This window comes from Quercus robur, chromosome 12, assembly GCF_932294415.1.
Source record: "Quercus robur chromosome 12, dhQueRobu3.1, whole genome shotgun sequence".
Classification (NCBI taxonomy): Eukaryota; Viridiplantae; Streptophyta; class Magnoliopsida; order Fagales; family Fagaceae; genus Quercus; species Quercus robur.
In genome coordinates, this window is record NC_065545.1 from 11285087 (window position 1) to 11299182 (window position 14096).

Consider the following 14096-nt stretch of genomic DNA (forward strand, 5'->3'; position numbering starts at 1 on the left):
GTGTTTAAAAAGTCATCATTTTTGGGTGTTACTGATATTGGCAGTCTTGATCAATGAGATGGCAGTGGCAACCTGCTTGGCCAATTGTAAAGCAAGTTTTCGAAAGCTTCCGACCATATAATTTTCCATGTGGGAATTGTTTGATAGAATTGACAAATTACCGTACGGCAAAAAAAAAAAACCAAAATATTCCTTTGATCCCACACAATATTTGCTATATTTTTCCTTTTTCAAAGTTTGTTGTTTTTATTGTTTGTTTTGTTCCTTTTCTAAAGCATGTATGAAGAAGTGAGAGCTAGCTGGGGAGTAATCTAGGTGTTTTATTCAAAAGATAAAATGAAAAAAAAAGCAACCAAGACTATCATTCAAATTTCAAGTCCATGTCATAGCCAAGAAACAAAGGGAATCTCATCATAGTCATCAAACTTTGCAGCTTGTTGCATTGCCTTTTATTCTTTTCTCTTTCATTTCCAAACACCAAATAAACATTAGTGGCATGCATTCTTATGTTGCATTTTTACTCACAAGTCACAATTCACAATCTCACCCAAAAAAAAAAATTAAAAATTAAAAAAAAAAACCCCCAAAAAAAAAAAAAAAACCAAAACAAACTGTTTCAAAAGCCTGGATCATTTGAAAGCTCTTCCTAGAGAGAGAGACATTAGGGGTACGGTCGAGAAGGCAAATATGCAAAGTGGGGTTCAGTGATCACAATTATTGTTATCTCATAGAGATGAAGGAAAAGCAGTCAGTGTATTAGCTCCCACATTTGATGAAGCTGGTGCAATTTCTTCCCCACCGAGTGGTCCTTGATCATCAACATTGTCCCAGAAAAGAAAATTTGAACATTGTTGCTGGGATTCAACCCATTCATTCAACTCTTGCCTCTGCAAGCACTCCAACCCTATCTCTCCCTCGTCATCCATGCTACAAGATTGTACTTCAAGGGGTACCATGTTTTCCATGTTCTCTATCAATGGTGGCAAATAATTTGTATCCATACCCGATGTAAAAGCCGTTGGATGAGCAAGAATTTGAGCTTGAGCTTGAACTTGAATTTGAGCTTGATGATGATGATGTTGGTTCACATTCCATGTCTCCGTGTTCAAATTCATCGCGTCATGAAAATAATCTGAGCGTAAATTGTTTTCTTGAGCCCCATCAAGTGAACTAGTGTCGAACATAAATAAAGGGCATGGAGAAGAAAATAGGGTTTCATGAACTTGAGGCTTTGGCGTCAATTCATGATTCACAAAATCTAGTTGGTTCGCATTGTACACCATTTGGGAATGCTCCGTAGTACTTGTTGTGGTAGTGGTTGGAGATGTTGAAGGCTTTCGTATCTTTTTTTTGATCCATGAATTCCAATAGTTCTTTATCTCATTGTCAGTTCTACCAGGCAAATGACTTGCTATATGAGCCCATCTACAATTCCATGGTGCAATACATATATGTTAGAAAACAAAACTACTAATAAAAAAAGATGTAATAAATAACAATTAAGGGAGATACAAAACAACTAGTGCACGCAAGATTAACCTTAATGAGTGTTTCTGGAATCCATTTATTCAGATATAGATGTTTTGAATATTTAAATATTTAATTATTAATATTAAAACCTTTAGTGAAAGACGAAAGGAAACTATTGAATGAAGAAATGGTCCAAGTGTGTGAGGATACAGTGCATAGACATGGAATTTTAGACTGAAAACTTCAGTTTCAACCACTGAAATTGGCTTCTTAACGACTCGCAATTTGTAGCTGATAGCTACTTTGGGAACTACTAATTTATACAGTGAGATTGCTTATGGCCGCTATTTAAGGCGTCATATATATAATCTGATTAAAACTTATTCAAAGACTTTTTGTTCAAGTTTGTTTAAAATATTAAGTTGAAGGACCATTTTTCAGTCAAGTTGTATTTATTCCAAAATCCAAACCATTTAAAAAAATTCAAGCCCACAGGTAACACACACACATTCATGTTTCACGCACTCGCAGCATGTTTCACCAAAAAAACACCAGGCAGAGGCGTAGTTTCAGTGCAACAAGCACAATAGAAGAAAAAGTAATATAAAAAAAAATGAAAACAAAATTATTTAATTTTTTTTTAGGAGGAAAAAAAAAGTGAAATGTATATGATATATAGATTATAGAGTGAGTTTAAAAATGAACCTGTTTCCTACAACTCCATGAAGGCTTATGATTAATTTCTCTTCCTCTGGAGTAAACCTTCCTCTTCTGATATCAGGCCTCAAATAATTTATCCATCTCAAACGACAGCTTTTTCCACACCTTTGAAGCCCTGATCAAAATGTTAATACATATCATCAGCAACTATATAGTCTATATATATTGGTGCATGTCTTTGTGAGATTGTTGTGTGTATATATGTGTGAGTGAGAGATAGAGAGAAAAAAAATGACCAGCTTTTTCTGGGACTTCACTCCAACAGCCATAGCCATGAGTGTTAATGTATCTGATGAGCTTTTCATCTTCTTCTGGGGACCAAAGTCCACGCTTAACCTTTTGTTGATTACAGCAAGAATGGTGACCCATGTTCCTCAAACACACACACAAAATCTCTAGCAAATATATATATATATATATATATATATATAAAAGCTACTATAATTTATGAGCTTAAAAAAAAAACAAAAAAAAAAAAGTTCTTCTTTTGCTTTTGGCTGGGTATGGTTTTGTTCTTGCTATAGTAGTGTTTTGTTTGGGGGAAAATGGGTGGCTATAGCCTATAGTGTGCTAAGAGTTTGGCTTTGGCCTCTCTCTCTTCCTCTTTTAAGAGTATATGGAGAAGTACAACTCAGCCGACATTTACAACCGGATGGGGTCCCCATATTGATGGGACCCACATTTCCATCTAACCCTAAAACGACATTCCATCAACTTTATTCCAACGTCACCGTTTTCTACGTACATTTGTAGTATTACGTAACCAACTTGCACGTAGCTCAAAAAAACTGTGCCGGTGGTTTCAGTTTCACACTCTTTTGTCTCTGTTTCTGCAACCAATTAACAATTAATTTATGTCTAAATCCCCAGTGAACTCGTGACACGTTATACTATATACAGAAAATGATTTGGAGAAATGGACCGCTTTTCCCCCCCCCTTTTTTTTTTCTCTTCAATTATTGTAACTCCTTCTTTGGCTTTTTTTTTTTGGGTGCAGTTAAAGTTCACCTGTTTTTTTTTTTTTTTGGAAAGAAAAAAAAAATTCAACTTTTTAAATAAAGGAACACGAACATATCATTTAATATATTAGCTGTTAAATAAGAAATATTCAAGTTGCTAAAAATACTATTTCTAATTTAAACTTAAATAAATAAATTAAAAATTTATTGAATTTTCAAATAAAAAAATTATTTAAAATTATGATATGTTCGTTTAATTTTCATAAAGAACAATATATTGTAAGCCAACTAAACTGAATGGAAAAAAAAAAAAAAAAGGAGCGGAGTTAGTTTGGCATTAGCTTTTTTTCATGTACATATTTATTTATAAATTATTTGTTCAAATATGTTTTTAGAGCCTTATTTTTATTAAATACAACCATATTTTAATAAACTTTTAATCAGCAAAATATCAAACAAGTTGATGCCAAATGACCATTTAATGAATTCTATTTTTTAAATGGGTAATTTGATAACACCTCAATAATAATATCCACCATTTTAGGGAATATTTGAACCAGTAAGGGACAACTTTTTCTCTAGTTTGGAGAATTCATAAGCATTTTCAATCCAATAACCAAATATTCATCTTTTTTTTTTTTTTTTAGAAGAGTTCATCTTATTTGTTTAAATCACTTAATGAGTTATAGTGGCTAAATACAGTTATATAAACATTTAGGGCATGTGTGATATTCAGTTTTAGATCTTATAATTTTTTTTAGAAAGTTTCAACATATAACGTTCACTCTTGATCATAGGTCTTTATTATCAGACCAAGATACTAATAAGTTTTTGATGTAGGCAGGGATTAAATCTCAGATTTCTTATACAACTATCATAGATTTTATTAGTTAAGTTAATTAGAACCGACGTTTGTGATCCTATAATAGATTGTCTATTTTTATGTAATTACTATTCAACTATTTGCTTATTTAGTTACTTTTCTTCTTCTTTTTATTTAATATGGCTTAGTTACATTTTCATTATAGAGAATAATTATTTCTTCCTTAAAATAAGAAATAGTTGTTTTTTTCTTTCTAAAAGGGCTATAATAATTTTAATCTGCATAATCACTTTTAGAATTTATTATACTTCTAAAAATAAAATAAAAAATCACAAAAAAATCACTCCCTCTCTCTCACTCTCACTCTCTATGTGCGCCTGTGCACGCTACAGGGATGCAAAATTTCTTTGTAATTTTTTAATTTAAATTTTGATATGTGTATTGATTTGAAAAAAAAAAAAAAAAGCAATATTAACTTTAAAATATTCAATTTTTAGGATAATTTAATTTCACAACAAGTGTATATATAATTGTATAAGTAAAGCCAAGACAAGAGTATTGTATAGTTCAATTAATATTTTCTACTTTTATTTGTTTTTCAAACATTCAAGGTGCAAATCTTCCCTCACCTATTATTAATTGTAACACTGTGTTATCAAAAATATATATAAAAGATATTTTAGTGTACCAAACCTATCTTGTATCCTTAATTATCATATGATGGTACTTCAATCCACTTTGAAGAAAAATTAATTCTATCCCCAAAATGGTGATTCCGTCAACAATAAACTAACCAAGTTTCACACTCTTCTCAAAAAAAAGTCACACATAAAAAAAAGTATCTTCAGATGCCTCTGGAACAAAAGTGTTCGATCACGTCATGAAATGATGGGTTGATGATAACTAATGGTATTTAGAAGTTAGAACAAGTGGCATCATCCTACTTATGATTAAAAAGTTTACGTTGTGATAATAAATCCAATTGCACAGGTTTATGGACAATTTAGAAAGAAATATAATTATCTTGGATCTAATCAAGCAAATAGAAGTATTCAAATCACTTATTAATTTAGTTGATTATCTTACTAATCACTATTTCAATACTTTTCATATCATTAATATTGTGTGTTCTTCTCCTATCATAGTTTGTTTTGGATAATTTAATAGTTAAAAATAGAGAATTTAAATTTTAAATGTCTCTTCTAAAAAACACCAAAAATTACCTATTAAGTTACAAGACTCTCATCTCACATCACCCTAATTTACTAAGATCCACAATGATATGACCAGGAAAAAAAAAATAGAGTTTTTATGTTTCTATATTTTCCCCAATAATCATTAATATTAAGAAATTACAACCAAAATCATTCAAGTTTTGACAATATACTATAAATATAGGAGAAAAGTCATATGGCTATGGTCTACATAGCATGTGGTGAATGAAAATTTATATGTAAAATAAATCAAGCTTAGGTTTAAAAGTCCCACCATAACTTTCTCTTTATAGAACACAAGACGGAGTTTTTAGCAGGATTTTTTAATGTAACCACAAGGTATTCACATCTTATTAGGGGACATTTGGAGACCTCGATCAATTGATCATTTTTCTTAATAATACTTAAATGTCTTCATTCATACTATTCAAGACACCATACCATATTAAATATTGATTACTATGATTTTGATATAGCAGTGGTGACGATTGCATAACGTAAATCATAAAATTAGCTTCATTTTTAGATCAATATTATGCCATTTCAGTTTTCTCATGGCTTTCAAAAGAATACTTTTTCGTGAGAAGGACCCCAAAAAATATCAGTTTGTTTGTTGCAGTATATGATTTAAGTAATACAGTGAGCCCAGTAGCCTTAATTAGTTTGACTAAAATAAGTTTTCGCTTAATTCACAAGGTATAGTTTGGTTTTATTGTGTAGGAATAACGTCTAAATACGTTGTAGCAGCATGTTTAATGTCATATCCAACGAATTGGTTGTTTAATCTACAAGGACTAATCCTAAATGATCAGACCCCATACATAACGTATATATCTTAGAAATCAATCAAAGATATGGTCTCGTTTTTCATATGAATATGAATCTTTTTTTTTTCTTTTTTCTTTTTGCAAAAAAACGTTTAGCTTCAATTATTAGTGTACCATTTAAGTTTAACAACCTAGGCCGATTTTGGAGGACTTAGGTAAGTTAATTGAACCTGGAATTGAGTTTCAATTCGACATGAATTGGACTTCTTCTAGTAGCCACAATCTTTAATTCTAGATGAACTCAGCCATGGAGATTGTTAAATGTTCTATCATTAATACATCTCTCTTTTTTATTTTTCTTTAAATTTATTTTATATATATATATATATATCTGATATCTCTATTCTCATCTTTTCTTTTTTCCCTTGTTTTTTGGTGCTGAGTTATCCTCACGTAATAATAACTTACTCATTTTATCGTTGTATACTTTGTGTTGCATAAGAGGTAAGTACCAAGTAGTTCAGTTTTCTGATTCTTTCCTCTTTGCGAAAATTTCTTTCTTTCTTTTGCTTTTTTTTTTCACCCCTAAATGGGCCACCCACTTCCAAGAGGAAATTAAAATATATAATTGAAAATCACACGTTTTTAATTTGGATATTTATTTTGGTACTTTTTTTGTTTGTTTGTTATTTTAGTCTTTAAACTTTAACATTTTTGTGATTCTATCAAGTTTATTCCTATGTTCACTATTAGTTATAAAACTGTAATTAAATCCAATAATATAATATCGCATCACATGTTTGAAGAGTTGTAGTTTTATAGATAGCAATAGAAGGAAGAACCAATTTAACAAGAATGTTAAAGTTATAGAATTGAAATAATATATAAAATAAACGTTTTGAACAAAAAATGACAAAGCAACCAAAGTTAAAAGGTGAAATTTGGATATTCATATACCCAAATATGTATCAGAAAGTGTTTATATTATATAATTCATATATTGATTCACCACAGAATATATTTACCAGGCTTAAATTATACTCCGCTTTGGAGGGTCCCTCGTGTCGATTTTCTACAGGATATGTCGGCCTACAGATTAAAGTGTCAAATTATCATCTTTTTCTATTTGGCCCTCAGTTTGCATCACCACGTTAGCCAAGAACATTGAACAAATCAGTCGGCTGTATTAAGCCAATTTAAAAAAATGCCAAATTGCTCTTAAAACTCACTTATTGTTTGCTTGATTTTATATCATCAACTTAAAAAGGTTCTCTTATCATCTCTGACCTGCAAAAGCGGTTCCTTTTTTTAATTTTTTCTTGCCCCTTTGATTGTGCCGAGATTAGTGTTGTCTCTAGCTAGCACCCATGTCCAATATTAATCATCCCAATAAGTACTTCATAAATGAATTTACACACAGAAAGTTGCAAGAAAACAAGGTCTTTGTCTTGCTTATAATTAATGAAGGATTAGTTAACCGAACATGGAACGTTGTAACTAGCTATGGGCTATTGCCAGAGATATTACTATGTATGGTTTGAACTTGGGCATTTAACACGTTTGTATACGTAGAGAGCTAGGTTTATAAAAATGGAAAGAGATGTAGTGATCAAGTGAAAGCAATGGGGTCTGTTGATTGATGTGAATCATTTACCACATTCGATGTGAAGATTGGAAGTGATTTTTGCTTGGATGGATCGCAAGCTGAAACTTTGAAAGTAATATACAAATCATTTTTAAAAAAGACCTTTGGGATGAACCGATGAAAAGGAGAAATGATTATACTTAGCTTTAAGGAGGAGCAATGGAGTACCATTTGGGCCTACCATTTGGGATTTTAAGTACTGATTAGCGAGAAATACTTTGCCTTTAAAAGAATTGGTTGGTTAAGTTATTAAGTCATGGATGAAATGTCCCTACCATAAGCTCTTTAATTAATTGTGGTCCCCTTTAGCAAAAACTTTAATGCTTAATTATGGTCCTCAAATCCTCACAAGTCATCCTTATAAATAAATAAATGAATGTGTGGCATGCAGACACAATAATTTTCACAAATATTTTTACAACTATGAATTCGGTATGTTATAATTAGCGCATATTTAGGTGGTATGATGTTAATTATACATCGATGTAAAAATTATGTTTTTTAATTACAATTTATCGTCTTAACAATTTGTTAAAAATATTGCGAAAAAAACTATATCTTTCGATTACTTAAAAAAGAAAAAGAAAAAAAACCATATCCATCCCACTTTCCTCGAATCTTTATATGGATCCATTTTCCTTCTTTGGAGGTAACTCACTCACTCTTACCCTATAAGGAATCCTCACATGGTCCATCCTTTCCGTCCAATGAAAGCCTCGCTTATCGACCCCCACACAAGCATTAATAGTGAGACAAAGTAGGTTTGATATGATAGAAAACAAGGTTTCAATTCTATTAAAGGTCTTAAGTTCATTTAGTTGAGCTAATTAATATTTGCTTAGGATTCCAACAAATCCAGATTGGAGTTGATGCCTACATCAAATTGTCGTAGGTTAGATACAAAAAATATGTAAACTTTTGTAAAAATTTGAGGAACTTTTTTATAAATAAAAAAATAATTATTATGAAGATTAGACAAGAGGGGAATATATAATCAAATCAAGGATCCCCCACTACTCACTACAAAGGTTTTATTCTAATTTGATGAATGTAAACTGATATCCAATTCTTGATTTAATAAACCCACTTGCCAGATGATAAATAAACATCTTAGCTAGGCCATATTTTAAAAAAGCTATAATGTGATATGACTATATATATATATATATAGGTTTCCGCAAGTAATTCACAAGTATTTTGGTTTAGTGTAAGTTATTAGGAAATAAATCTAGAGACACAATATTTTTTTTTTTATCAAAACTATTAATATATGTGTCATATTATATTTAGCACATAATAAAATAGTGTCATAATAAGCTCATATGAAAAAATTTGTATCTTTTATCATACCAAGTATTGCTTTGTTTTCCTATAAAAAAAAAGTATTGCTTTGTTTTGCTCTGGTTATTCATTTTGTGGAAATGGCATTGATGAACTTTAGGGTAGGGGCCAGGGATAGGGTTTCAATTCTATAATGGGTTGGATGGAGGCCAACCCACTTACATTACAACTCACACTCGCATTAATGTTCTCCTCATAAAATATATAAGTTAAAACCACCGTACCAAGGCTATGTAGCTTTTCTGAAGTGTCATTGTCCTTTGAGGCCCAAATAACTGTTTGAGAAAGCCAAGCCCATCCCCATTAAAGCTTTTATTAGTATCCCATGAATCCATGCAAATACAGATATATGAATTTTTAAATAAATAAAAACCTAATAAACATACGAGAGCATTTGATGCATGTGGAAAGCTACAAAAATGTAAAATACGTTTGTCTCGAAGAAAATAACCATTGAACTCACGAGGAGTTTCTTGAATCATAAACAGAGTTCCTAAAATTCACTATAAAAGAAAATGAGAAAATTTGTCTAAATATTTTTTTAGCAAAATCTGAATGTCTAGTGGCTTTCAACCACTAATGTAAAGAAAGAAGTCATTCAATAGCAAAGCCATAATTTTTTTTTCAGGGGCAATAAGAAAAATTACACCTCCACACACTTTTTTTTTTTTTTTTTTTTAAGAGTTTTAACCTATGACATCCGCTCTTGATAGTAACTTTTTATCATCAGATTAAGACACCAATCAATTTATGGCGTAGACAAGAATTGAACTCCAGATCTCTTATTCAACCATCAAAGACTTTACCAGTTAAGTTATCTGAAACCCATCACACACACACATAAATATAGTTGTCTAAAACAACGGAAATAAATGACCAATGGATAAATGCCTTAAATTGAAATAATTTCACAATTTTATGATTTCAATGGACAAAATTAAAAATATGTGGCCTAATCCAAAATATCATCTAGATTTTGGCCATTCGTCTGTAATTTTTCAAGTAAAAAAACAATGTAAAACTACTAGTTTCAAATCTAAGATGGTATTATAAGCAATAAGTTTATACTTTTTTCTTTTTTTTTTTCTTTTTTATGAACTATGTTTATACTTTACCATAAGCTATATGTTTATAGTTTATACTTTATAGGACATGCGAAGCAACTCAAGCAAATGACCAATTAAGCTCACGTCTTAGATGGAATCAATACACAGTTTGACGTTTGACTTAAACCATTTGGAGCTATCTGCAGTCTGCACCATCAAGTCATTATTTTGTCAGTTAATCGTGACAAAATACAAATTGACAATTCCTTAAACCTACCCTGCTAAGCTCCAAAAAAAAAAGGCACACTTCTCTATTCTAATTGGTGGATGACCAATTCGTTGCAGACTTCTGGATGTATATATGTCTTATCTAATTGTTACGCATATAGAATATTTAGTGCATGTCTCAGTGAAATTGACCCCCAGCAAGAACAAGAATGGATTTAAGCAATTTAGTCACTCACTTCATTATTGTTTGGTATGACTCTGATCAGATCATCAACAACCCTGATTGTAAATCCAAGTGAAAATCGTGATATAGGGTTATCACTTATGTGATATTTCATTTGCTGAAAATGAAAACGCATTGTTGCACTTTTTTTCTTGGTAGAATAATAACATTTAACTGCATAATCATTTGGTGCTAATTGGTCGAGATTGGAAGTAGTTAAAACTTAGAAAGTGAGTACTTCACAAGCATAGAATAGTGTTTGGGGTTTCAAATTTTTACAGCCCAATACAATTAGCCTAGATAAATTAGCTTCACACGGTTTGGACCTAAAGATCAATGAAGGCTCAATTGTCAGAGTTTGGTGAAACAGATACAAAGTCTCGAAATCTAAACTCATGCTTTTCCATCCACAAGGCCATTATCAAGGCCCAAACTCAAGCAATTTCTATTACGTTTTTCCAAACTGAGGTCCAATTCTACTGAGAAATCCCAAGAAAAAAAAGTATGGGAATTGTGATTCGGAGGGTAAGAGAGGATTTTTTCTTTCTTTTCCTTAGGCTCTAGGGAAAGCTTTGCAAATGGGTTTGGGGTATTACAAAGCCCATAACCCCATGAATGGTGTGCTACACAGAGGCCCAATACATAGGAAACACTTTGCACTTGCTAGAACTAGAAGTACGTTCGCACTTCACTCTCAGTAACCTTAAATCTAAGCATAATCACAATTAATAATTGATGTCATGAACACACAAATTTAAACAGTTTCAATGTCAAAAAAAAAAAAAAAAAAAATTAAACAGTTTCAAAAGAAATTAATCCCCCTTATATTAACAAACCAAACTGAACTAGGCTGATCAGGTTACTCTACTCAGCACACTATTCACTACATTTAGCAAGAGCGAGACTAGTTTTCCTTTCAATTTGGCAGCACCAAGCAAGATGTTCTCCTCCCCAGGCTCTCACCTAACCTTTGCTTTTTTCTTATTTTTTTCTTTTTTTCTTTTTTCAAATCAATCATGTAGATTAATATTCATGATTGGTTTGTTTTTTCCTCTCTTTGCTAACATTTTTAGAGTATTTGTATCAACTCATGCAAAAATTTATATATTTTAGCATAAAAATCTATTTTTTATTTTACATAACTATTTTTAAAAACAACAATATCATAATTATTTATGTTACATTATATTTCATTAAAATATTATTTATAAATTAATTAATTATTATTATTCCAAATCATCTTTTTCTCTGAGTGAAGAAAATATTTAAAAAAAAAAACTTGCATATGAATAGCAACTATATATATTTACACAATTACTATAATTTTTGCACAATTTTAAATTAACTGACGTAGATAATGTTTTAAGCGTGGTGGGCAAATGGTAGGACACGATACTATTTTTTTTTTTTTTTTTTTTTTGATGGGGGACACGATACTATTTTAAATGGACTATAAGCTCACAAGGTAGAGTTAAGTAACACATTAATATCCGTCAATTCACGTCAGTAGTGAACTCGACCTCCCTGATTTGAAACCAATCCAAAGACAAGCCCATCAAATTCAAAAGACATGATTCTCAAAAAAAAAAAAAAAAATTCAAAAGACACATGGCAGAATAACAAAAAGAACCTCTACCAAAAAAAAAAAAAAAAAAAAAAAAAAATAGAAGGGGTATTCATGGATTACACTAGCATTAATGAATTCAAACAAAAAAGGTGTCCCATTATCACTTCTTGTTAAAGCCAAAACAAAAAACCCAAAGAGCTAACTGCATATTATCGCCTTTGATTCAGAATTTGCTACTACGTCGGAACTGGTGGTTATAAAAAGTGAGTGCTTCACAAGCATATAATAGGCCTCCTATGTGGAGTAACACATAGATTAACAAATAGACTGAACACGTGTCCGAATCTCAACGTATCCAATGCATTAATATATTGAATATAAACTTAGCTCTTAACAAATTCATACAAAAAGTGTGATTCAATGTCTAATTATCACTTGTTAAAGCCAAATAGAGTAATGATCAAGGTGGTCAATACTGTACCGGTTCAAATACTAGGCATACCTGCCTTGTACTAGGTGTATCGGCCGGTACCAAAAAAAAAAATTTATTTTAGTTTTGTAATTTTTGAATTTTTATAAGGGCAAAATGGTAACTTGTTTGCATTAACTTATTAATATTATTTGTTTTCTTAGTATGCAATGAACAATTAAGCTTTCTGTCTTTTATATTGTGTTTTTTTTTTTTTTTTTTATACTAAAGTCTAAAAGTATGAATAATTTATTCTGAATTGAGGTAATGTTTTATAGTAAACTTTTATATTTATTATAATATATATATATATATATATATGAAATAACGGTAAATCCTAAAAGGTACACCAATATTGATTGGTACTAACGATAGACAACGCTTGAGGTGAAAATATATAGATATTTACGCACAAATACAAAATACTATAAAAATAACTATCCTTATAAAAATGCCATCCCTATTGTTTTATTTGTTAATTTTTTGTTAAATCATTCCTATTGTTCTATTGCAAGACCTGTAATAGTCACCATTTTTTTTTTTGAGAATTAATAGTCACCATTTAAATGACCATGCATGTTGCATTGGCTGGATGATTTATTCACATGGATTAATGGTTAGTATCAGTTGAATCAGTCTTTTGCTTCCACATCTTACATCTTACACATTATAGTCATTACTATGACATGCGTTTTCATGTGACATTTTTTTTTTCTCATTTTTATAGCTGTTCATGTAACTATATATATAAATATATATGATACTTATTCAACTCCTAGTTAGAGATCCTTCATAGATCTGTAATTAGAAGCCACACCCTTTTTTTGGGGGGGGGCTAAAAGGTATCTCTGTAATTAGAAAATTATAGTTAGCTTAAAAACAGACATAGATTCTTAATTGGAAAATTACAGTTCTAAATAGAACGAACCACTTTAGGTACTCAAGCAACAAAATTAATACTATAATATTCTCGGACACAAGGAGATAGGTAAAGTCCATTGCTTTTGTTACTTTGTCTCTCTTTTTTTATTCCTTATTTTTCTTTATTTTTTACCCTTTCCTGTTTAGATGACTGTGATGGAAAGAGAAATGTTGCCAATATTAATTATCCTCGAATATTCTATCTATGACGAAAATGGCAGAAGAGTGAGACAACAGTTGCTGGCCCCAGTTAGAACCAATCGATATGATAAGAAATTGGAAAAAAAATAATAATAATAATGAAATTATTAAACACTGAAGGAAGACTTTACTTGTAGTTTAATTAAAGCTTTGCCCATCCACATCCAAATTTTATTTTGCTTGACCTCACCAAAGCAAGTAAAACTTGGATCAGCATCAACAAACAAGGTTTGGACCGAGCCTATTGTCCGTATATGCAGCATCATCATTTCATGTGGATAATACATGTTCCTTGTGTCTCAAGTCTTAACTACCTATTTTTTGGATTCGTTTACTCTCATTTTATGCTACTATTACGGCTGTAATGCACTGAATTATGGGTGACACTGTCACATGATGTAGATTAGAGACTATTTAATCTACTTTTTTTGGATTTTTTTTTTCCGTAGACTATTTCAAGTTAGGCCGGCACAATCTCTTGTAATCAAAATTCTTTGCCAAA

The 14096-nt window shown here is 30.8% G+C and overlaps 1 protein-coding gene across 1 annotated transcript; it reads right to left on the reverse strand.

The window, feature by feature from the left end:
• Positions 1–414: 414 nt before the first annotated feature.
• Positions 415–2773, reverse strand: LOC126710331 (transcription factor MYB26). Its single transcript, XM_050410744.1, has 3 exons — positions 2427–2773; positions 2176–2305; positions 415–1425 (listed from the first exon to the last, which is right to left on the reverse strand). The coding sequence occupies exons 1-3, from the start codon at positions 2557–2559 to the stop codon at positions 726–728; spliced, it is 963 nt and encodes a 320-aa protein (XP_050266701.1). The 5' UTR covers positions 2560–2773; the 3' UTR covers positions 415–725.
• Between the last annotated feature and the right edge of the window lie 11323 nt (positions 2774–14096).

Excerpts from the sequence above, each read along its gene's own strand:
- LOC126710331 (XM_050410744.1), bottom strand. The coding sequence starts at position 2,559 with ATGGGTCACCATTCTTGCTGTAATCAACAAAAGGTTAAGCGTGGACTT. Across the intron at positions 2,306-2,426 it reads TGAAGTCCCAGAAAAAGCTG|GGCTTCAAAGGTGTGGAAAA; the intron begins GTCATTTTTTTT and ends CATTTTGATCAG. Across the intron at positions 1,426-2,175 it reads CATGGAGTTGTAGGAAACAG|ATGGGCTCATATAGCAAGTC; the intron begins GTTCATTTTTAA and ends ATGGAATTGTAG.